Here is a 25263-nt window from a genome sequence, read left to right on the forward strand (position 1 = left end):
GTGTTTATAATCTAAGTGATTCACCATAATCATCCCCCATTTTTCTTGACTCTTAGCAAAGCTGTGACAATCCGCCCCCCCCCCCCACCCCTCCAGAGTTGTATACAATCCCTGGCCCACAGTGATACATAAAAACACTCATGCACTTAATACAACACAATCCACAAAGATATTGCATGTGGTTGCAGTGTCTGTCACAAAACTCACAATTGCTTCTCTCAGGGCAGGACTACACTATAGCAGGGATGGAGATGAGATCGAGCCACTGGTGGTCGATTTAGCGGGTCTAGTAAAGACCCGCCAAATCGACTGCAGATTGCTCTCCAGTCAACCCCTGTACTCTACCTCCGACCAGAAGAGTAAGGTAAGTCGATGGAAGATTTTCTCCCATTGACCCCCCACGGTGTAGACCCCACGGTAACTCGACCTAAGGTACGTCCACTCCAGCTACATTATTCATGTAGCTCGAGTTGCGTAGCCTCACTTTCTGTCTCTAGCACACAAAGATGCATACTGCTACTACCAATCAACCCCCTCACCTGTCCACTTGCAACTAGTCCCAGAGAAACCCCTGAGCCCACACTGCTTGACTACTTTGCTAAGTTGTCCATTGCCTTGGGAGGTGGCTTCTGATAGTTTGCAGCTATCCTATCTTCAAGGGATATTTAATTGTTCTTTTTATTTAGTTTGAAGGAAGGGTGCTTAGCATTTCCGTCAGAATTAATGAGATCTGTGATTGTTTATAGACCAAAGACCCATTTCATGACAGCCATTAACATGTTCCAGCATAACAGTACACTGCAGAAGTATCTAGGGAAAAGTAATTTCCTAGTGATTACTAAAATCAATTTGTTCCATGAATATTTTCAGAAAAATCAAAATATTTTTGTAAAACAATGAGGTGAAAAGAAAATCATAGTAAACATAATGTAAAAGTTAATTGTGGAACTAACCCCATAGTTTCCAAAACACTCAACCACACAAAGATGTTCACAGGAAGCCTCATATGACTTTGGGTCCCAGTTTAAAGTCATTAGGATGTTCACAAGCTACCCCGGAAGATCTTAGGTTGGTTTCAATGGAACTTAGGAGCCTAAATACATTTGAGGACCTGCGTGCTTTTATCACTGAAAAATGCAGGTTGGAGGGGCAGAAATCCTGAAGTGAATGGTGTCAGTTAGCTATTGTGGAATCATCAGTGGAACTTAACCACAGCAGCAACCTGTATCTGAGAATTCACCGCAGGACTCACCCTAAATACCTGGCCCTCCCACTCCAGATGTGTGCTTGGAACAATGTGCCAAATTTCAGTAGTTTGTGAATTGCTTTTGAATCCTTCATGACGACGGCTGCTCTACCATGCACTCCAACATGAGAGAATTCTGCATGTCTTAAAGAAAGCGACTGCTTTTTTCAGGAGTCAGAGAGGCAGGGGACTTGCCACACCCCAAATATGGGCACCTATCGACTTAATATGCAATTTCTTGTGATCTAGAAAGCACACCTTAAAATGAAAAGGAGTACTTGTGGCACCTTAGAGACTAACCAATTTATTTGAGCATGAGCTTTCGTGAGCTACAGCTCACCTTAAAATATAATTAATCCCCCCAAACACCTTACTAATGTAACTGGTGCCAGTCCTGGACCTGAAAAGGATTCAGCACACCTGCAGAAGGATATGGCATGCACTATATACATATTCACGCAGCAATGAAACTGCGTGACAATGCTTTTCAACAGGTGGGCTTATTAGGCTGGCAGGGCAGGGTCACCAGGGTTCATTCTACCAGCATAAAGCACCGTGTGCAAAGCCACAAGCTGCCTCCATCCTAGTAACACATAACAGTCATAAATGGGCTGTGCTGGGTATTGCAAATTGGCAGTGGAGCCCTGCCATGTCGTGCCAGGAAGGTGGAAGCAGAAGCCCCCATGGGAGCTGGTGTGGAGAGAGCCCTGCCTCAGAACCAATGGCATGAGACAGCCCATTATTTATCCTCCCTCCATGGGCCCCAAACCCATGGCACGGGGGGGGCTGCTTTCTCCCTTGCTGCCTCCCCGCCCCCTTGTTGGGCTCCAGGCCCTGCTGGGGGAGGGAAGGTGCAGCTGGCTAGGCAGCCATGTTGTTGGGCTCAGGGACGAGCAGACACAATCCTGCTGCCCGTGGTAACTTTCAGGGAAGTTTCTGTCACAGCCTCTGGGGGGATGTGGGCGGCGGGGAGGGGGGAAGGAGCCCGCAGCGGCTGCCCAGCGCGGCGCACACGGCTTGGAGACCCCCTCCCGCTGCCCAGCGAGCCCCTGTCTGCCGACACCAGGCACCCCCCGTCAACCCAGCCAGGCAGGCCACCACTGCGCTACCTCCCGCACCGGGCTGGGGACGGGAGTCTTATTCAGCGAGCGCTTTAGGCCGGCTCCCCTGCGCAGACAGCGTAAAGCCAGCAGCTTCCCCTTGCGTGCGCTGCGAGTCTCTCTCGGGCTAAGGCTCCAGCCCCGCCTCCCTTGCTCTTGCCTGAGTCTCCCATTGGCCAGCTGGTGCGTCACTCTCAGGCTGGACCCATCTCGCGCTCCCCATTCATGCAGTTTGGTTGCGTGTTGGTGTATTTTACTGTTTGCAATAAAGAGGGGGGGATTTTTTTTTTGTTCAGTTTCTGCTGCAATTAACTCTTGGTCCCTTATAAAATTTTTTTGGCAATTTTGCAGAACGGTTGAAACAGTTTTTTGTTTTCTGATTGCATTTGTTTTTTAATAGATCTCTTATCTATTTTGCAATCAACTATTAAGGTGCAACTATGCCCAAAAGAAAGGTAAGTACAAAAAATAGGGGGGCGAGAGAAATGGGGAATGAAGGAGAGAGATTAGAGGAGCGTTTACAAAAATATCTATAATTTATGCGTGTGTATGTAGAGTTTTTGCATATTAATTTTTTTGTGCATGTCCTAAAGTGGAGTTGGAACTGAAGGGCGATGATTAGAATGTGCGGTCGGGCTCATCTGTGGGAGCAGGGGAGCGTCTGAGTTCACTTTGGGCTGTTTTGTTTGCAAGGAGAAGGCTAAGCAGTGTCTCCATGCTGGATTACAAACAGCCATAGTGCTGCTGCTGCCCCTATGGAGAATACAGGCAGGCAGAGCTAGCCACGGAAGGCTGTGCTTCTCCAAGCGCCCCGAAAAGCGCATGGCTGGACAGCCAGAACCTTCCCATTAATCGCCGGGGGCATTTTAGTGTTGATTGGGCCATTGCCTGGGAGGATTTGAGTCTAAACGGTGCCTCTTTCTCCTGCGTTTGCCTTTGTTCTCCCTTTTTTTTTCTCTCCCACTTCTTGTCATACCAGATGGTTGTGCAATGGTAATTTGGAGCCATTAGGCGGCGCAGAGTTTGAAACTGTCCTTGAAGGGAAGAGGGGCTGGGAAGGATTCACAACCAGAATTAGTAACTTTGACTCTGCTCAGCAGCTGGTCTTTCCTAGCTTGCTTTTCAGCAAGCCCAGAGCTGTTTGCAAAGGGGCAGCCTGCCCCCTAAAATTCCAACATCTAAAATAGTGCTGCCTAGCAGACGCTAGTGTAGCTGTGACCGTGTGTGCATTTTAAGGGTCAAACACTTGGTTATCTCAGCATCTCCCCTTTATTTATGTGTGTTGCATGTTTGCATTTTGAAGGCATCCTGCTATTAAGTGACGACACGGGCATTTCCTGTCCTCTGAGAAATACACTTGCTGGGGGCTCTTATTTCTCCGGGTGTACTGGAATTGGGTGTAGCCTGTGTTGCAATGTGTGACACGCCTCCCTTCCTCCCACTAATCCTGAGGGCATTAAAGCAGGTCCCCATCCATCCAGCTGCTGCTGTCTCTTCCCCCTACTGTAAGTGGGATGCCTCTGGGCATAGATAGTAGAGCATTGTCCTTGCATAGGGCTGACAACGACCTTGTTGTTGCAGGTAATTTGGCGGGAACTTTTTAAATGTGGGGACGCTTTGACGCAATGACGTTTAACAAAAGTGGGAGCCCGAGGCATTGTGGGAGTTGTAGTCTTTTATCTGGGAACTTTGAAGTGATCTTAGGCTCTTGCACTGATCTGACTTGAAAGCACAGCTGCACATTTTTAGCTGTTGGATGTGGGGGAGGAGTGGAACAGAAGTTACACAATTATTATTTTTTGCTTGATCACTTTGCAAACATTATTTACTGCCGGGGATAGTATGACTAAAAAGTGCGCAAGGTAGAAGGGCAATGAGAAGAGCTGGTAATACGAGAAACTGCAAGGATATGAAATCAAGGAGAGCTGTTTTAACTGGTGAACTAAGACATGAAGATAAAATTGACTGTGATATATTTGAAATTACTTTTTTAGTAGGTCTCCCCATGCTGCATGTAGACTTACTGAGAGAAAATGGCATGTAGTATTTTCCAACCTCACACTGAAAATAGGTCCAGCATTAATTCCATTTTCACAGACTTCCTTATTCTGGTCACCTCTATGATAATTCTCAAATGCCTGTTTGCAAGCATTTGGCATAATTTCCCCTTCATGACTGTAAAGAATGCAAACCTTTTACATTTTGCTCTTTTAATTTTTTTATGCAGGCTGCAGCTGAAGGCGAGGTGAAGGAGGAGGTAGGTTTATAAAATATTAATAAAATGAACTTATTTCTCTCATAACTTGTGTGGTGGTAAAGAGTTTAAAACACTGGTCACCAACCAGTAGATCACAATTGGCTTGTCGATCCTGGAGCCTCTGACAGTCGATCGCGATCTCCGGCTGCTGAAGGTCCAGCGGCTCCCTGCCTGCCCTCGCTCTGCGCCACGCCCAGAGGTGACGAGCACGCTCCTGCGGCCCCGGGTGGGAAATGTGTCTCCGCACGCTGCTGCTGCCTGCAAGCACCACCCCTGCAGCTCCCATTGCCTGGGAACAGGGAACTGCGGCCAATGGGAGCTGCGAGGCAGTGCCTGCAGGCCGGAGCAGCACTCAGACCCGCACGCACACGCACACACGCACACACACCAGCAGGCCACAGGGGCGTGCTGGCCACTTCTGGGAGCGGCGTGGGTCCAGGGCAGGCAGGGAGCCCGCCTTAGCCCTGCTGACCAGGAGCCGCCCGGCAGGAGCCCAGCCCTGAGCCCCCTCCCAGAGCCAGCGCCCTGTACCCCCTCCTGCACCCTGAACTTCTCCTACACCCAAGCCCTGAGCCCCCTCCTGGAGCCAGCACCCCGTATCCTCTCCTGCACCCCAACACTCTGCCCCAGCCCAGAGCCCCCTCCTGGAGCTTGCACCCCTCATCCCCCCCTGCACCCCAACACCCTGCCCCCCAGGCTTAGCCTGGAGCTTCCCCCAACACCCCGAACCCCTCAGCCCAGAGCCCTCACCCCAACCCCCTGCCTCAGCCCGGAGAAAGTGAGTGAGGGTCGGGGAAAGCGAGCAACGGAGGGAGGGGGGATGGAGTGAGCAGGGCAGGGCCTCGGAAGAGGTGGGGTAGATCCTGGGTTACACGTAAATTCAAAAAGTGAGCTTGTGTGTAAAAAGATTGGAGACCACTGGTTTAAAAGAAATTACTAACTGAGGCCCCTCACTCCAATAGAGGTATCTGTTTGCACAGAACCTTGTCTGTGAGCAGTCACATGGGTCTGTGCTAGCAGATTTTGATGCAGGTTCTGGGTGTCAGGGATGAAATATCACGTGATAGGGAACGCTGGGTCCAGTCCGTTGTACTATAACTTGAGAGACATTTTGGAGAATTCACTGCCTGTCCCAGCTGTTAAGCTGTCTGAAACTGGAAGCTTCGGTGAACTAACATGCACAGATTTAGAGAAAGCTGTTCCTGGTACAGGAGAATTTGGAGTTCCACAGCCAAAGATAATCAGTTTCAGGTTAAATGTGGTCCTTAGACCACAGTCTTGCTTCTCTTAGGCACAGAGATCTAACTATGCATAGGAGCTTACAGTATTGGGTCCTTATTATTTACCTGGGTTTGGTGAAAAGGGGGGAAATGGTGAAAGAAATAGGCATTTCTATTTTGCTTTTTAGGAAAAAGGCAAACCCATTACATCCATAGCTCTGTAAATGATCTTGGTATTTGTTTTAATGCTTCATTAAATAATGGTTGCATCAAATTATTTTATGATGATGATGATATAATTCTGAGAATGTATGGCTCTTTCTTTAAATTTTAGTGACACCTCTTTCTTTTATGCAGCCAAAAAGAAGGTCAGCTAGATTATCAGCAGTGAGTATCTTTTTTTTTAAATTGAATTTGTGATGTACGTGATGATGACAATTCAGGAAGATTGGAGTAGGAAGAATCTCATGGTGATGAGAAGAGTATAGGTAGATATGTGTTCACACTTACATTTAAAAATAAAACTCATAGTCCATGCTTCCATGGCTTGTGTACCAACATATTACAGAACCTACTCACAGATTTTACATGTGAGATAAATCCACTATGCTAGTTTGACATAAAAACCATCATATTCAGGAATGGCTGGATCCTGCAATCCTTACTCACATGTGTAGTCCCATTGATTTCAGCAGCACAACTCTTGGGAACAAGAACTGCAGATTGGAGGCCGAAGATCTGCAAATTCTAAAGAGGGCATTACGTTTGGAGACAGGAAAGTTCAGGGCAAAGCCAAAGTACTATATAAGCCCAGTCCTGTAAGTGCTCTATGCCTGGGAGTCTTCTTCCACATGCAGAACACTCAAAGGATTGGGATCAATTTATGCTACCAAGGAAATTACAACAGGAAACAAAGAAAATGAATGCTACCATACTGGTGAAAAGTTGCACCTCATTTTGGTAAAACAGAAGATACCTATGCATACCAGGAACCCTCTGCAAAGGATAGGGGTAAAAATCATCTCAGACAGCAAGAGACTTCAGAAAAGTTTAGTGTCCATTTCCACATCCTGTGGATCTTTACTTAAGATGCTGTCACATGTGTAGTAGTGCAGGACTCTCATCTCTCCCTACACAGTACATGTACTTATTAAATATTTTAGTCATAACCACTGCCACATACTTCATTTTCCTCATGTATCTGAGTGAAATGACACATACTAATTTATATATCTCAGTCTTGTAAATGATTATGGTTCATATTCTTTTCTGGTCCTTTACACTACACAGGGGAGCATATGGCCCTGCATCTATGCTTTTAATATGTTTTAAATTTGCATACGGAGTAAGTATGTTGAGGTTGTTAATAAGACCATTGTAGTGCTCTTCAGGTGGTATATTTCTTATTTTACAATATGCTTTTTGTACAGAAACCTGCTCCACCTAAACCGGAGCCAAAGCCCAAAAAGGCAGCACCTAAGGTAAATATTTAAGACCTCTTTAATACAGCGGTTTTCTTTTTCAAAATGTATTTATAGGAATGATGCGCATAGCGAGTCAATTAGTTTTTTAATATTTTTAATGAGATTATGTATTTTGCCCAGTTAGAGGAATCTCTATCAGTATCTTAGAAATTACAGATGGCAAAGAGCTAGTGAGTGTTCTTTTTCACACTACTTCCAGTGCAGGAACATTCCCTATGGTAAATTCTTGAGTGATTTGTCTGAAGAAATTTTAAACAAATTGTGATAATTCTTTCACTGCTTGCCATGGGATACTATTCAAAGCATCAATCTCCTAACAATATGTGTGGAATAGAGACCACAGAGCCATAATTGTAGGCAGTGCCGGTAGCTATGCCTATAAGAAAGTGTTTTACACTGTACATAGTAAGGCCCTGTTTTCAGTTGCGTATTAATTTGTCAGACTTTAACCACTGGGATTAAAATTTTCTATGCTTTATCTCCTCAGGCTAGATATATATTTTTTTAATGTTCAGAAAAAATACCTTTTCTGAGAATGAAGTTAGCAAAACTACCTATTTTTTCCTGATTTTTTTTTTTTAATATTAAATTTCCAACCATTTTTTTTAAAGCTCCTTGGTGCTTTAGAGCAGGAACTCAAAATTTGGCAGGGGATAGTTGTGGGATCAAAGAAGTGTCTTTTGTTGACCTGTTGAAAATTCACCCAGATGTGGCCAAATTATAGGCCTTTGAGCATCACCTTTTGCACATTCTCAGCAGAGCAAGTTAGAGGCTTCCTGTTAAAATATCTGAAAAATCCAACAGTCTGAGCATGCTCTGTGACTCACAGCTCTCTTTGGGGCTCTGAATGGATACCCAAGCAAAGCAGCAACTGCAAAATATCCTTTACCCTATACAAAGGAGTGCTAGGATAAAAGCCAGGAGATCATGAGTTCTGCTTCCACTTTCTGATGTTTATAATGTATTCTTAACAGCCCTTATTAAACAAGGCCTCATACACCTTAAGGGACAGGCAACTATTATTCTCCCTCCCCATTTTACACTTGAAGTAACTGAAAGGTTGCACGAAGTCACTTCAGGGACAGCTGGGAATAGAACATAGGTCTCGAATATGGCAGACCCAAGTCTCATCCACTTAGGTACTGTGCCTTTCAGAACAAAGGTTACAAATCTACATACTTAGTTCTACAGTTGAGCCAGTAGACCACAATCCAGAGCCAGTAACAGAACTTAAGAAGCTTGAGACTGAGCATTCTTCTCCTGTCTCACAAATAGACATGCGCAAGTCACTAGCAAAGTGTGTATTGGCTCCATATAGTGGCGAATCTACATAGAAGACGAGAACCTACTGATACCATGAGTTTCCCTTTTAGCTGTTTTGTGGGTCAAAAGGTCCTGAGTTCAGACTCTGCTGCTGCTGACTCATGCAGAAATCACTGTGGTGCCTCGTGATGCACTTTGTTTTTTTCAATTTGCTTTTTAAAAAACTTAAGAAACTACATAAAAAAACTGTTAATAGAATGTTAGGTGCAAACTTAATCCTTCAACAGTTAGGAAATATCACAATTAAAGTTGACTGTCCATAGGTAGTGTGGCCCCCCCCAAGTACATAGCATCGTGTTGCAGTCTAATTAAATGATCACATAGTATTTGTTTGCCCAGAGTAGTGCCTCATTCATTGCACAGTGAATGAAGTAGTGGGTTGCAAGGAAAAGGAGAATGTTCTCTTGTGTGTAAGGCTCTGGACTTGGACCCAGAGGAGCTGGGTTCTACTCGTGGCTCTCTCAGAGACTCTGAGGAGATGCTGGGCGAGGCTATCAATATGTACACACAAGGAGATGAAATGTAGGTTTCAGAGGCTACTGTAATTCCGGCACTGTCCAATTTTAACTTTTCATCATTAACATTTTCATCATTAACATTCTTTTAACAGCTTTTTGTTTATAATTATAAGAATAGCTTTCATCCTCTTAAATATATCCTTATTAAATAAAGTAGGGTTGAAAAAAATCACATGATGTATTAATCACTGATGTTGCCATCTTTGGGCTTCCCATTCATTCAGGAAAAATTATTAAAATGACATTGGCCCTCCTCCCATGGAAAGAGCTGCAGGAGAAGGCCTAGAAACGAAAAATTCCATCAGGATTCCCTTGTGCAGGATCATTCTGTTCTGGGAACAGATATATCACACACCAATGTTGCAGAATGGCCAGTAGTTTTGTCCCCAGAATCCAGGGATTGACGTTGATGTCTGGGATCTGTGGCAGGCCATGGCTTTTTGTGTAGAGATCCTGTGTCCCTGACAGAATGGCTCCATAAGAGTTGTGCTACCAAGAAATCCCGAGTCATTGGCTGCTCCTGGAACCTCTTTTAAGATGGTACTTTCCCAGTAAAGAGAAGGCTGTGGAACAGTTAATAAGATTCCATTAGTTTCCCGTGGGAGAGAGGCAGGAATGGATTCCCTTCTTCAACCATCAACCCCCAATCCTATGGAAGGGACTCCACAAGGAAGGTGCTCTGAAGGTAGATCACCACTACCGTTTCTTTGTTTGGGAAGTGGTGGGAGGGAGAGAGACCCTGAAGAGGACCCTCCACACCCCTAGTTCTGGGCAAATGTTCTAGCCCATTAACCTTTATGAAGGTCTCTTGAGGCTTTATACAAATGGTCCCATTTAGTGAGTTTTGTCACGTTAGTATAAAATAATTGCCATACACTACTAGGCTAAAAGTGTTGAAGAAATAGGTATAGGTGTAGCTGTGTCAGTCCCAGTATATTAGAGAGACAAGGTGGGTGAGGTAATTGGTCCAGTAAAAGACATTACCTCACTCACTTAGTCTCTGTAAGAAACAGGTCATTTTTATGAATTGTAATCCCTGAGACCACATCATCTTTTAAAGGATATTTTATGAGCAGTAATTTTCCAAGTATTCATGGTTCCTCTGTCTTTTGGAGTGGAAGAAGATGTTAGGGTTGGTATAATCAGAAGTTTTGGCACTCAGGTGCAAATCCCTGGAATTGAAGTAGGTGGGAGTTGTGAAGCGGTGGTTTGATCCAAAAGTATAGAAGGCTGTTACTTCAGAGTTATGGTGTCAGAGGGCTTTTTTCCTTCTTTTGATTTAATTGTGACTCCTGTGTAAAAAGTTGCAATTATTGCAATATGCATTAAAACTTTAATTTCAATTTTTTTTCTTTATATCTGTAGTGATACAGTTGAATTTACACAACTCATACATGATATATATTGCTTGGAACAACAAGGAATATTTTTGCAATATTCTTTGGTGACTTCAGCTTTCCTCTCTCTCACTCTTCTAATTTATATTTAGAGCATCTCTGAAGAATTCTAGTGTTTCCATTGACGTGCATGCTCTTAGATTAGTCTTTCTTTTAATGTCGTTTGGCAGGTAGCTCAACTGCCAAAATGCAAGCTCATCAACACTTTTAGCTAACTTAATAAAATGTATGTTTAAAATGGGAATTTCTTTAACCCCAGACATAACTACCTTTGACCTTGTTCCTCTAGATTATTCATTCCCAGTAGTATATCAAGGACAGGATAGAGAATAAAGGATTTCTTGATAGAAATTTTCATCTGGTGCACCTCACCTTTGTTAATTGTATTTCCAATAAGTAGTAGTTAGTTATACAAACTTTAGACTTGAAAATATTGATGCTTTAATGCAATCTCCAGTTTTGTGTGCATCTATCATGCATTTTTGTTCATGTGATTACTTCGAACAGAAAGAGAAGGCAGCAAATGATAAAAAGGAGGACAAAAAAGCAGCAGCAAAGGGGAAGAAGGGAGCCAAAGGCAAAGATGAAACTAAGCAAGATGATGCTAAAGAAGAAAACCACTCTGAAAATGGAGATACCAAAACTAATGAGGTACCTTAACTGCAGTGAATATATTGAAAAGCATAGTCACAAACAGCTTTGTTTTATTGCAGCTGCAGAGACAAAGGATTCCTCTTACCTTTCAGTTAATTGATATCTATTGGGTAAGGGCTGGCAGGGATAACAGCAACAGGGGCCTCTTTCTGGAAGCAATGAGAGAACTTTTCCTTCAAACACACATCTGCTCTGTAGCCTCATGCTTTCCTTTCTCCCACTGGGTCAGGGAAGAACCAGAAGACCTAGGTAGCTGCAGCTCCCCTGATGTGTTCCCTCACCCACCCTGTGCTGGGCTTTGTGCAGGGTATATGCATACTCTGTGCAGCCTCTGAATCCTGTCATGCTGGTTCCACTCTGTAGAGCCTATTGCATGTGCAGAGGTGGGGTCAGGTTTGTTTCTATACAGAAATTTACTCTGGGCTGGGAGTGGAGGAGAAGAAGGGATGTGGAAAAGATATCATGTGTGGGTGATTCTTCTCTCTCCCTCTTCCCCCTCTCTCCCAGCATGCTGCTTTTAGTATCCAAGCTTTCAGTTAAAAAAGGTCTCTCCAAGTCTTGAACATCCTTGTATTGTTTAATACCTTTAAAGAAAATGACTTCTTGACTCAACAACCTGTATGATAAAAAGTGAATATTGGAGCAGTATGTGCAGAAGTGTCTTTCAAAGGCTGTGAGTATTTTTTTAAGGGGCAGGTGGAATCTGTTTTTAGCTAAGTTTGTTCTGTAGTAAGAACATTTTTAAAAACCAGTAGAAAGAACTATATTTGTAAAAGTTGGACAGTAGGGAAGCAGATAACTGCAGTTTTACATATACATTTCAGATTTCCTTTCTGATCTATAGAAATGAGGTTTTGTATCCTGCCACCAGCATATGTTTGATGTGAATCTCAAAAATATTCCAAATTTTCACCTGTTTGGATTTACATTAATATTGCAGTGTTAGCTGCAGCATCAGTCCTGTTGTAAAATTTGTAACATTTGTCAACCAAGGTTCCAGTCTGTTTATATCTCCCTTAGTAATTTTGTATCCCTTTCTAGTTAGGTAAGTTTTTTGCAAACTAACCTGTTCAGCAGGTGGGTTAGAGTGGGGCTCTGCTGGAGTGAAAACGTAACATTTCTGTTCTTCCCAAACACTTTTAGGCACCAGCTGCTGAAGCATCCGATGATAAGGAAGCCAAGTCCGAGTAATGTTAACCTTGCCCTATATCTCCATCATCTGGTATCCATACCTCCATGCTGTATTGTTAACAGAGAGGAATATTTTTATCAACTATTTTATAAATGCAGGTTTTTTTAGCATGAATTTAATTATGGAACATCTTCATCTCGGTTACTTGGGAATTAAATCCCTAACAAAACAAAACAAAAAATCATTGTTTTTAAATTTTGTGATTGTAATAGTTTGTATGGTACATGGAAAGAATAAGTGGTGGTAGCTTTCGACTTCTGTCAGTGTGTCCCTTTTTGTGTAAGTCATGCTTACAGACTTCAGATTTTAATTTTACCCTTGTATGTGTTATATGGTTTCTTAAAGTGGGGAGGTCTCAAAACAAATAACTGCGTTAAACATTCCAGTGGTTCTGTGGGTTGCTTTTATAAAGAAGGTGAGATATTTTCATGAAAATCCTAGGAGCTGGAAATCTGTTTCCCAAATGTAACTTTATTTTGTCACTTTTGGAGAAAAAAATAAAGTGTAATCATGTTTTTAAATGAAATACAAACATTTCTTTTAAAAGGGCAGGTTGGTTGTATGTACCCACTGTTAGGAATTTTGCTGGATTTATCTTAATAAAAAAGACTCCTCGAAAGTTGATTGTGGTTTGTTGCTTGTGCTGTAAACTTGTATTGCTGGAAAAGTAATAAGTCTCCTAAAGGTGATCAGTAGCACAATGTTTTATCTTGAAAACGTGTAGGTGATGAGCTTGAATTCACAATATGATCAATGCTTGGGCCTCTAAGCCATTTTCTCCAGCTATGTAGACAAACACCACTTTATGGGCCATATCCACAGTTGGTAGAGCTAGCATGGCTACATTGGTTTTTATGGCGTTTTGGTATAAATCAGCATATCTGGTTCTAGATCTTCAAGTGAAGATTTATGTCTTATTTCACAAATGGTAATGCCTGTGAGGTACTTCTATCGTTTAAGCAAAGATGATGTACTTGGCATCTTTAAAATATATGGCATAACCATTTTAGAAGTTAGGATGATGAATCTTCCCAAATTTAAAGAGCAGAACCTATTTAACTTAGACCTGTCTATCCCTCTGGTATGTTTTCTAAGTCCTTCTTGCTGTAAGACCATTGCACAAGCTTCTGCATCGAGGCTTAAAGGGTTTAAATCAAACCCTCAATAGTAAGAAAGGACTTTCTGTAGTGCTAGGGGAATGTTCTATAGCACTAGATAAAATAATGAACTTTCACAATTCTTGTTTATAATTTACTTATTTAAAAATGTGTTGTGTACTCATGAAATTCATTTATAAGCCCCTCTACTCTCCTCTAGTAGGAGGCTACAGGTGAAAAAAAGTGTTTTCCATTAATGCAACACTCTTCCTGATTAGTGTCAGCCTCATTAAATTGGAAAACAGTAACTAGGCTCAGGGCCATGGTTTGTATGGAGTAATACGTTTTCTACCTAATTTTATGCATGTGACTGTATATCAAGGATGTTTTAAATTTTCCTCTGTAAGTCTCCTTTTATTCAAAAGGCTCAGTTCACACTATTGGCCAGATATATCTGGTAAGAAGCAAAATGACTGGCAGTGCAGAATTAAAAACTTTTATTGTATAAGACAATCTAGCAACCGGAAGCATGAAATACTATGTGCTTGTAGTGGTGGTTTTTCTTTTAAATACAAGAAATCACTTGACATGATACATTTTAGTATAAGCCTTTGAAAAGGCTAGGTTTGGTACAGGAAGGTACAGCAGAGAAAGACACAGATAAAGCACACAGCTTATGAGAACAGAATATGTTCTGCACTTCTAGATTTATTTTTATAAGGGGTGGGGAGGACAAAATGAGGGTTGTGAATTTGGGCCTTAGTGTGCAAAGTCAGAACTGCATACAAACAGATGGGTGTGTTCAGTAAATAACTAAGTTGCAGCACTCCAAACAGAATCTTTACATGACTAGTCTGTTTCACTACATTGCATATAAATTGTAGAACTTGTTAGTATTTCCCTCCTTCCTCCGCCTCATTCTTTGTACGTCATGGTCCCCATTTACATTACCCCTATACCCAAGTATCAACAGTTAGAAGTGATATGCAGGGGGAATGAGGCTTGTGCTATTCCTTCCTTATTTTAAAAGAAGGTTTGAACAATTTTTTTAAAAAAGGTGTTTTGTCTTTTCTGCATTATAAATTCAATTCTTGTCAACCCAGGAAGACTAACTGACCAGAGAATGAGTGAGGTTGTGGTCAGAGAGATGCAACCTCTTGGGCCTCTTTCTGAACCATAAAGAAGCAACAGCAACCAAACCATATAGACAGCTCCAATTTATGTGTGTTGCCAGGCCATTCTTCAAAGTCAATGCTGTAGACAGAATTTAACTTTTTCCTGTATGTTAGTACAAGCCCTGGAATGTCCATGATTTTTAACCCATTTATCTGATGTCATTATTATTGAGTTTGTATTGCAGTATTGTCCAAAGGATAGTCACGGGCCCTGCCCCAAAATGCTGTTCAGTTGTGTAGAAGTGGCTTAAAAGAATGGTATCCAGTAGTTTCAAATCATTAAGTTTCAAGACAAATAGTTGAAATTTCCCCAAATCACCTTCAATCACTAGTATTTTGGTATCTTCCCAACTTTACTAAGAAGGATTGTAAATGTTTTAGGACCTGATCTTTCCTTCCCATAGGAAAAACTCCCAAGAGAAAGAATACTTGTGTTTTTTATTCTTCTAGCACAGCTGGTCCACCACTTTGTCTCCTCAGGTATATGGTAATGGCCTAGGGGAAGAAGCTGATTGATTGGCCAGAACTCCTGTGAGTGACAGAATATCCCCTGTTCATTATTGGATAATCACCAATAGCTCAGTCAAGGGATATTACTAGATTTAGCTGGTGAAAGAGGGGAGTGGGTTGTCTTTTGGATCTTTATAAACTATTTTGATTTTAGTTCAGAAGAAACTCCATACCAGTGGGTGCCTATCAAAAGCTCTGGGAAGCCATACATATACTTAAAAACCTGATACCACAGGAGTAACCAAACATCAATCAAGGCAGCAGTGTTTCTTCTTCCCTCCACCCTACCACACCTCATCTGATCGGTCATGTGACCTATAATAGGGCTTTAATCACCAACACCCTACCAGACAAATCCCCCCCCCACCCACTGCTGCCTCAATCCTCCACAAATGCCCACTGAAACAGATGGACTTTTTGTGTGTGCCTGTCACTCTATTTGGGCTTTTTTAGAACAGGTTGAGGAGAGAATTTTGCAAAGGAAAGAGACCCTTACAGAGAATACCTGGTCACTTTTTATTCTAAGGCAGATCAGCATTATTCCCGATCTCAAATGGCAGCGGTATGGTATGGGGAGAGGGGTGAAGATTCCAGGCACTTTAGAGGTCAGACTATATTGTGAACTATTTTCTAAATTAAAAAAAAAACCCTCAATGTTTGCCTAAAATGTTGCTGTCTCATTCTTCAGATATTTGGCTGGACCATAGAAGATATAATATTTATTTGGAGAAAGATAAATAAATTATACTAATTATTGTCTTTCTAATTTCAAGGAATGGTTCCAGTGATAGCTACTAGTTTTCCAAAGTTATTGCAAAATAGTATTTCATAATTGGCACTCGCATAAAAAGGTATTGGGGTACATGACAAATACTAGATACTTAGCTGGACATAATAAAAATTAAAAGTATTCTATCTTGGTCACTGGAAGTATGTGTCTAAATTTAAGAAGTGATAACCAGCCAGAAGATAATTCATTACAACTCTACAAATGAAAAATACTTTTCTGAATTGAGCCTATTTTTGAATGAGTAAAGTTCTACCACAGTTCTGGGGGGGCCTATTCTTTGGATGAACCCATGTAACGTAGGACCTGATCCAAAGACTCCACTCCAAATGGAAAGAGTCCCATTGATTTCATTGGGCTCTGGAGCAGGCCCATAATTCCATAAGAGGAAAATGTACTATGTTCTTATGCACATCTGAAAAAACAGTACTGTAATACCATGTATGCAATATACCAAACAAGATTATTTCTTCTAAAATTGACTTAAAATAGCTGGATTGGATTTGCTAGGAATATAAGATGTTTCTTCAAACCAAAACACAAACTTTTCCCTTCACATTTAACCTCTATTTGCTTAAAGTGAAGTGTTTTCAAGGCTTGTGATCTATAAAATTGTAGGCATAAAGAATATAATATTTTCATTCTAGCTTAGGGCCAGTTCATATGCCAGGGTGTACATGTGCTAGTTACGGTCATTATGTCAAGACATATTTCTGCATTTCAGTATCCAGACTGTTACAGCACTATTGTGTGTGTTTGGTATTGTACCTTTCCTCCTCTTTGGTGCTAATGTAAGAGTTGTTCTTGGTTCTATAGTAATTGCAAGCATCAGATTCCATGTTTCCAACAAATAAAGAAAATTGCTTGAGAATTTTTACAGAAAAATCTCCGTGTGTTATTCATGGCTTTGCTATAGAAACTTGCACTCAAGAGGAGTTGCACAAAGTAAACAGATTACTTTTCTCCGAACAAATCCTCATCATTAGTTGATCCTGTCATTTGGACACTGGTTGACCGGTTGACTAATTTGAAAAGCAAACACCACTTTGACATCTAGAGCTTCCTTGACTGGTTTATGGTCTATCTAGATCAGGTCCAAATAGGAAGAAAGTCTTTAAACTGACAATCAGATGGATACACATTTTTTATTATATGGAAAAGGCTACTGGCAATGAATTCAAGTGTGAAGGCTCAGCAGGAATGTAAGAAGAAGACAATCATTACCTTTTCTTGTGATTTTTGTAGGGTTTTTTTAAAATTAGTCTTATTTCTATAGGTGTAAAGGATTGATTTAGTTTTGCAATACCCAGAGCATGAAGAATTTGATGTTGCCTCTTTAACAACTGTTAAAGTGTCACGGAGTTGCCAGGAATAATTGAATATGTGGGAGTTCAGTTATTGTTATTAAAAATAAAGATCCTAGGAAAAAATATGATGTAATGAATGGATGCATGAGGCTAAGACAGCGACAGTTCTGAAGCGTTGTGGTTAATGTTAGCCAGCAGGATAGATTTAAGGTCAGGTTAGCAACAATTTACAGTGATAAAATGCCATTATAGCACTTGAATTATTATACAAGGTGTGTATAAGAGTGAGTGTGGACTTGGATTTTAAAATGAAACAATAAATGCAGAATGGCAGAATGTAATATTTTAGATATTAACTGGTGTCAAATAGGCACTGTTTGACAAGAATCAGTTCATTGTAAACATAAAAACTAGCTGCTGTTGATGTTTTCATTTAATAAACATAAAACCTCTGAAACATTAAGGTTGAGATTTAAAGAAAACCTCTACTTAAGGCTGCCACCACCTACTTAGCAAATTCTGTTTTGTCTAGGTACGATAGCACATCTGCATTGTGAGTACAAGGTTGTGGAGATGATGTGGTGTGAGGATGAAAGGCTGTCAATTCAGGTCTAAATAGGGTGACCGTATTTCTGTATGCTGAATACAGGACACCTGGTAAAATTACTTATATTCAAGCGAGTTCAACGGCAATCAGTCAGAACTATGCAGTACAAACGTTCAAATTAACATTGAGTTGGCTGAGGACCTGTTAAAAAGAAATACTGTGTAGTTGGATTCTTTTTATTTACCTTCTTATCTTTAAGACTTTAGGATTCACACGGGGAGAAGTGACACACACACCCATCTCCCCAACATACACATACACTCCCATACATCTCTGACATGGGGTGACCAACCGACCCTCCCCTCTCTGCCCAATACTCTCCACCTGCCATGACTGGCTGGGCCCCTGGGATGGACCCGCTTCTTGTGCTGCATCTTCCCGAGGCAACATGTGGGGGTGCATGCAGGGTCACATGTCCCCCTTTCCCACACTTCTGCCAGGGTTCAAACCAGAATGTAGCCAGCAGCAGCCTTTGTGCACCATGCGGGAGGAAAGGGATGGGAGCTGCTTCCAGCCACGGGGGTGGGGGAGGGATGACTGGCCCGTGTCTTTGCAGAGCTCAGCTCTTCTCCCCCCCTAAATTATCTTTTCCATACATCAGAACATCACTGCTTTAAGTTCCAGTGTTTCATAATCAGTCAGAAATGAAAGCTTTATCCCACCAGAAAGGAAGAGGGGATTCCTTATCTTCTAATAGTACACAGCTCCTGTTTCTAGCCCCTAGGACTCAGAGAGATCAAAAACTTCATCCTGTTTCTTGCCCAGCATTGAATATTACCCATTTTAGCCAATGTAATTTTTTGGGGGGCGGGGCGGAGGAAAGTGGGAGGAGTTCCACATGTGAGGAAAGAAGGAAACATATGGATTTGATTTATGTGCTCAAGTAGCAATTGTCTGAAAGCTGATCAGAAGTTTGGAGTGCTACAGGTCGTGTGGGTGGAGTGCAGGGGAGGTGATCATAGGGTATAAATGCAGTTTATCACATGACTGCGATTTATGAGAGATACACACCTGGTGTAATCTCTATCTATATGTGTATACATACACATACAGATTAATGTAAATTCTCAGCTATTACAATCACAGAGAAACAGCAAACCTAAAAGACAACCAGACTCAAATGTGCTTAACTTTGACATACAGGATCAGGACTATTCAGAGCACTAAGACCACCTGTTTTCAAGCATGCAGTTGCTGTCCCTTCAAATGCAATTTATTGCTACTCCTATAATGTATACATCCCAGAATGCATTTATATCTCAGAAATATCAGAATGTCATGCCATTAGCCTGAATGTTTTACACACCATCTAAAGAGCTTAGAAATTTTACTCTGGGTGAACAACACCCTTTATAATAACAACCATTCCTAGCTTTTCACTGTGCAGTGGTGTGTTAATCTATATTTCAGAATGATCTCCAAATCTGAAAGATTGCAAGGTGCAAACTGCCTCTTGGCTTTTATGATTGTATAGCCAAATAAAGGGATGTTTGGTGCATCAAACTCAGATGTGTACTTAAATGAAAAAAGTAAAGTATTGCACATATTGAGTGGATGACTTTCTCTGTCTGACTGTTGGGGGGGGGGGGGGGGACGGAGAGCGAGCGAGAATGACTATGGTCCAGTGGTTAGGGCACTTATCTGGACAGAATCATTCTTTCATTATTTATCCACAGTGAAATAGTTTCAACAGGGGAGATCAAGGGAGCCCCACTTCAGAAAATCCCACAGCTCCCCAGCGCACATCACTTACTGTTGATTCTCTTACTCTTGAATTCTATATTAGATCTTGTTTTGACAGATTAATTTATAGTTCTGTGATCAGTTTATCTTTATGGTAACTTAGGTAAAATGATCATAACTTGATCACATTTATAATATACAAACAGAATAGACTACAGACCAGAGCTATCTATACTTTTGCGCTTTAAAGGGGCCAATTTCACAATGCTGAAAACCGTTATGATACAAATCAGCTGAATGTAATAAAAAAAATGTGAATGATAAATATGAATACTTTACTAGATTCCCCAAAAGCCACAATTGAGGAAGAAAGCAATATTGGTTTAAAAAAGACCTGGTTTAGAGAGGGAGAGAAGGCAGCTGTAAAACACACAAACAATCACAAATGGAAGAAAGTGGAAGTTGATAGCAATGAATATAAATCAGATGCTAGAAATTGTAGAAAATTGATAAGGGAAGCAAAAGAACACAAGGAGCACTCTATTGCCAGGAGCGTTAAGGACAATAAGGAATTTTCTTAAGTATATTAGGAAGAAAAGAATCCTAACAGTGGTATTTGTCCATGACTAGATGGAAATGGTACAATTATCAATAATAATGCAGAAAAGTCAGAAGTTTTCAATAAATATTTCTATTCTGTAGTTGGAAAAAAACAGATGATGTAGTTATATCATATAACACTCTTTCCATTCTACTAGAATCTCAGGAAGATGTTAAACAGCAGCTATTAAAGTTAGACATTTTAAAATTAGCAGGTCCAGATAACTTTTATCCAAGAGTTTTAAAAGACCTGGCTGAGGAGCTTGCTGAACCATTAATGTTGATTTTCAATAGGTTTTGGAACATCAGGAACTTCCAGAAGACTGGAAGAAGGCTAATGTTGTGCCAGTATTTAAAAAGGGTAAAAAAGATGTAATTTTAGGCCTGTCAGTCTGACATCAATCCCCAGCAAGATAATGGAGGAATAATACAAGACAAAATTAATAAAGAATTAAAGAGGATAACATAATAATGCCAATCAATGCAGGTTTATGGAAAATAGATCCTGTCAAACTAACTTGACATCTTTTTGATGATATTGCAAGTCTGGTTGATAATAGTAAGAGTATTGATTTAATATACTTAGATGTCCATAAAACATTTGAGTTGATACCACATGACATTTTAATTAAAAACTAGAAAGATATAAAATTAACATGGCACACATTACATGGATTAAAAGCTGGCTAACTGATAGGACTCAAAATGTAATTGTAAACAGGGAATCAAACAGGTCTGTGTCTAGTGGGCTCCCACAGGGATTGGTTCTTGGCCCTGAACTATTTAACATTTTTATTAATGACCTGGAAAAAACCAAAATCATCACTGATAAAGTTTGCAGATGACACAAAAATTGGGGGAGTGGTAAATAAAGAAGAGGCCAGGTCACTGATACAGAGCTCTCTGGATTGCTTGAGCCCAGCTTACCAAGCAAACAATATGTTTGGTAAGCATAAACCATTGCTTGAGCCCAGCTTACCAAGCAAACAATATGTTTGGTAAGCACAAACCATTGCTTGAGCCCAGCTTACCAAGCAAACAATTTTAATATGGCTAAATGCAAATCTAGGAACAAAGACTATAGGCCATACTTACAGTATGGGGGACTGTAGCTGGGAAAGGGTTGACTCAAAGAGATTTGGGGGTCATGGTGGATAATCCATTGAACTGAAGCTCCCAGTGCAACATTGTGGCCAAAGGAGCCATGTGCAGTGGGGCCAGCACAAGATCTATGGAGTACTTAAATCTTCCTTAAGCCCCTGAAATAGACAGCTTAAGGGTCCATGAGCCTTGTGCTCCCCCTCTACACAAGGATGAATTGCCCTGGGAAGGTCCTGGTCTCCTGTGCCCCCCTCCAGGATTCATGGTTTCTGAGGGCAGAAGCTTGGGACATTTTAGGTGGGGGGACCCTTTGGAATGGAACCTGGGTACAGAACCTCAAGCTTTCTATAGATCAAACAATCCAACGAAAATTCTGCAAGAAGATTTTTGTGCAGTTTTACCAGTCCATCTCCCCCAAATCTCTTCCCACAGAGATTTCCATGAGGGGAGAGAAAGGCAGAGCTAAACCAAGGTTTGCATGGTTCTTATGTTTCATTGCCCTTGTAGTCATAGAAGCAAAGTAAGTTAGATTGCAAACTACTTAGATTGTAAACTCTTGGGGCAGAGACTATCTTTTTGTTCTATGTTTGTACAGCACCTAGCACAATAAGGCTTCTAGGTGCTATGGTAATACAAATAATAATAATAGTTAAAGGGAAAGGGAGTGTCTTAGTGCATTTTAGGAGTCACAACTGATCATTGGAAACTTGGAAATTGTCAAACGATGCACATTTCTCAAACTGTCGGCATGAGGTGCACAGGTCTCACAGGTCACATTCAAAAAAGCTTTAACCAATAATCCCTTTGATACATTTGACTCTTATTTTATCTAATATCCACTAAAATAAAGCAAAAAAAAAATAGAAGTGGATCAGGAAGGACTGAATTACGTGATTCACACAGTTACCAGTGGGTATCCCCACAAATATCTTCCCAATGTCCGGGATATGTAAAATATTGTCCCTCTCAAAAGGTTCTCGCTAAACGTAATACTTCTTGAGTGACATGTTAGCCTCCAGTTAACATCGGCTGATGTTGTCTCTTTCCTAGAAGGATTAGTTTGAAGCAAAGCAGCCAAAAATATTCAGCTTATATTGGGGGTCTCAGCTCCACAGTGGCTGAAGGTAGGCCAAAATGGTTCACACGAGTTTGGTTCTCTCACCTATAAATCTTTATAGTTTAATTTATTATCTTGCCTCTAGGTGGTGTTCATGTCTGAGTATTCTTGTATAACGGCAGTGTAAGTTTAACTCAGTAATCACATAGGACATTCTGAGTAAAAAATTCAATCTTCAGGTGGTGTCAGTTAACAATTAGCTGCCTCTCAGGTTAGAAAGAAGTCTCCTGCTACTACTCTAGCACCAGTGCAACTCCATGGGTAGTAGCAACAGAGTGGGAGCACTAGTGTAGACAGGGCATAGGTATATTTACCACCATGTCATCTAACCCGCCTCTGAGCAATTTTAGATGACACAGTGGTAAACACACCTATGTTCTATCTAGAGCAGTACTCAAACCAGTGTAGTTGCATGGGTGCTAGGACAACTATGGAGATTTCTCTATAGCGAGGGACATTGAGTGCTCCTACAATGTGAAACGAAATACAACTCTGGGGCTTTCCTGCATAGGAGGGATGTCATTCTGAAGTGCCAGCACTTCTGTAGAATATTCACACTTCAAAGGCAGGCCACTGCATTCCACCGCTGCAGAGAACCTGTGCCAGAAAACAGCACAGAAGGAGAAAATGGCCACACCACATTCTGTGTATGATTTGTCCTGTCTTGACTTGTTTTGCTTTGCCTTTGGATTTTAAGCCCTTTGTCAATAGAATCTATGATCTGTCTGCCCTAAATAGTCAAACTGTCGAACTCCTTGCCAGAGGATGTTGTATAGGCCAAGACTATAACAGGTTCAAAAAAGAACTAGATAAATTCATGGAGGATAGGTCCATCGATGGCTATTAGCCAGGATGGGCAGGGATGGTGTCCCTAGCTTCTGTTTGCCAGAAGCTGGGAATGGGTGACAGGGGATGGATCACTTGATGATTACCTGTTCTATTCATTCCCTCTTGGACACCGGGCATTGGCCACTGTCGGAAGACAGGATACTGGGCTAGATGGACCTTTGGTCTGACCCAGTATGGCCGTTCTTATGTTCTTAAACACCTACTGCCAGTATAATCAGAAAGGTGCTACATGATGCCACATTTTCCATGATGTGTCCTCAACTCTGGAATTTGATTTCCTCCTTGATCCAACAGAGTCTGAGGCATGACTAGCGGGGCTCCATACAAGCTTTATCTATTTTTAAGGTTTCCCAGAAAAGGGTGGACTAGGAGTTTGCAGGTTTTTTAAAGGGCTGGTCGTATTTAAAAATCCAGAGAGGACAGAGGGCGAGGAGAGTTCTGTCATTTGGTTTAATCTGTACGATCTGTTTATATTTTAATGTACATCAGCTTTAAGGCAAAAGGACTTTTTAAAAATCCAACTACATACTGTTACACACGCTGTCATACACCCCTTGGAGGCTCCTGGGTATGACAGCTAGCTTCCATTCAGCTTAAACAAGGAAAAATTAAATGCTCCTTTGTTGAAACAACGGAAAGCCAACATCCAAAGACTAGACTGCATGCTAACCTGGGCAGTAGCTGGGCCATTTGGTCCACTGGGTTTCCCAAGAGTCTGATAAACGCAGGGGTAGGGTATTGATTTGATTACAGCTGTGTGTCTGTGTGGGAGAGAAGCAACAAAAACACCAGAGAAGCTGACAGAGAAACAGCAGAAAGCCAATGGCATAGCCAGAGATGCACTTGCAGCATGACTCTGAGAAAAGCTAAGAGAACTTTTGAGTACAGCACTAGCTGGAAAGAGGCTTGGGAGTGTGAGCAAAAAAACTGTCTCCTGCTGTTTGATTCCTACTGTGTTGAGGGAAACAGAACTATCAGTTCATTCTTTGTAAATGAATAGGATTGTAGCAAAGAATACCCGACTCCATCATCAATTTCTTCTCCTAATGGAAACAACCCACAAAGCCCTAAATTTTGACTAACTATTCAGGTCAAAAGGGGTAACAATAATGTAGGCGAAATCCTGGCCCCATTCAAGTCAAAGGGAGTTTTACTATTGACTTTACTATTGACAGTATGGTCAGGATTTCACTCTGTGTCTATGTAAACTTAGAGTGCTGTATAAGTGAAAATGATTAATAAATCATAAATTAATATTCCAAATTACTTGAAAGACTATTAGCCTTAGTAGGAATTCACTAAAAACATTAGCTTAGCATAGAACCCCTGTGTGCACTTTGTACTGTATGGAAGTTCTATGTACTGTAGTTCATAATTCTGCCTGCAGTACACAGTATTATTAGTGTCACCCCAGGTTGATATTATAGTTAAGGGACAGTAAAACACTTCCATTATCATTCCATTTTTCCAGAGGTTTGTAATTCAACTGCTGCAGTTTGCTCCAACCTGAACTCTGAAGTCCATAGTCGAGCACCTCATCATTTAACAAAAATTCCATTAAAAAACACACAAGGAAGGGGACTGGGTATCTCACAAAAATGGTATTGAACAAGAGCCTATCGCCAGCAAATCACTTGGTTGAATCTGGCTTAGCTTGTGGTATCTGAAAGTTGTTCCCATCTGATGGCTGTTCAGTGGCCTATGTAAAATGAGTTAATGGTCTCAGTCCAGGTATCCACATCACAAAAACCACTGCCACAACTTACACTAATTAAAACCCTTGGTAGCCTTAGTAGGGAGGTAAAGGAACAAATTGGCATGAAGACTAAAATACTCAATCACATAGAGGTGGGGGTCCTCCAGGTCCAGGTTGAGATACATCAGCTGGGTGGGATTGGGGAGTGGTAACAGGCAGGGAGTGGGGAAGCTTGCACTGCTGCTGCCGCCTACACAGTAATTGCTACATGTGGATAAAAGAGGACTTTGGACTCCAGGGGTGTCAGTCATTCTGGCCTCTTCCAGGAGAGCTAAATTAGATT

At 41.4% G+C, this 25263-nt stretch overlaps 1 protein-coding gene and 1 long non-coding RNA gene across 3 annotated transcripts in view; one reads left to right on the plus strand and one right to left on the minus strand.

Moving 5' to 3' along the window:
- The first annotated feature begins 2529 nt into the window (after positions 1-2529).
- On the plus strand, positions 2530-13013 carry HMGN5 (high mobility group nucleosome binding domain 5). The gene is made up of 6 exons (XM_077826926.1): positions 2530-2801; positions 4574-4603; positions 6181-6210; positions 7254-7304; positions 11053-11196; positions 12343-13013. Exons 1-6 carry the CDS (start codon positions 2787-2789, stop codon positions 12388-12390), a joined length of 318 nt encoding a protein of 105 aa, XP_077683052.1. The 5' UTR covers positions 2530-2786; the 3' UTR covers positions 12391-13013.
- The window catches only part of LOC144270449 (uncharacterized), a 73826-nt gene continuing 55947 nt past the window's right edge, over positions 7385-25263 (minus strand). The window contains exon 5 of one of the 2 annotated variants that reach the window (XR_013347157.1): positions 7385-9711. This is a non-coding gene — a long non-coding RNA (uncharacterized LOC144270449). Of the gene's footprint in view, positions 10441-25263 lie in introns of both variants that reach the window. The other variant, XR_013347156.1, reaches the window with a different exon arrangement.

Source organism: Eretmochelys imbricata, chromosome 9 (genome assembly GCF_965152235.1).
Source record: "Eretmochelys imbricata isolate rEreImb1 chromosome 9, rEreImb1.hap1, whole genome shotgun sequence".
Taxonomy (NCBI): Eukaryota; Metazoa; Chordata; order Testudines; family Cheloniidae; genus Eretmochelys; species Eretmochelys imbricata.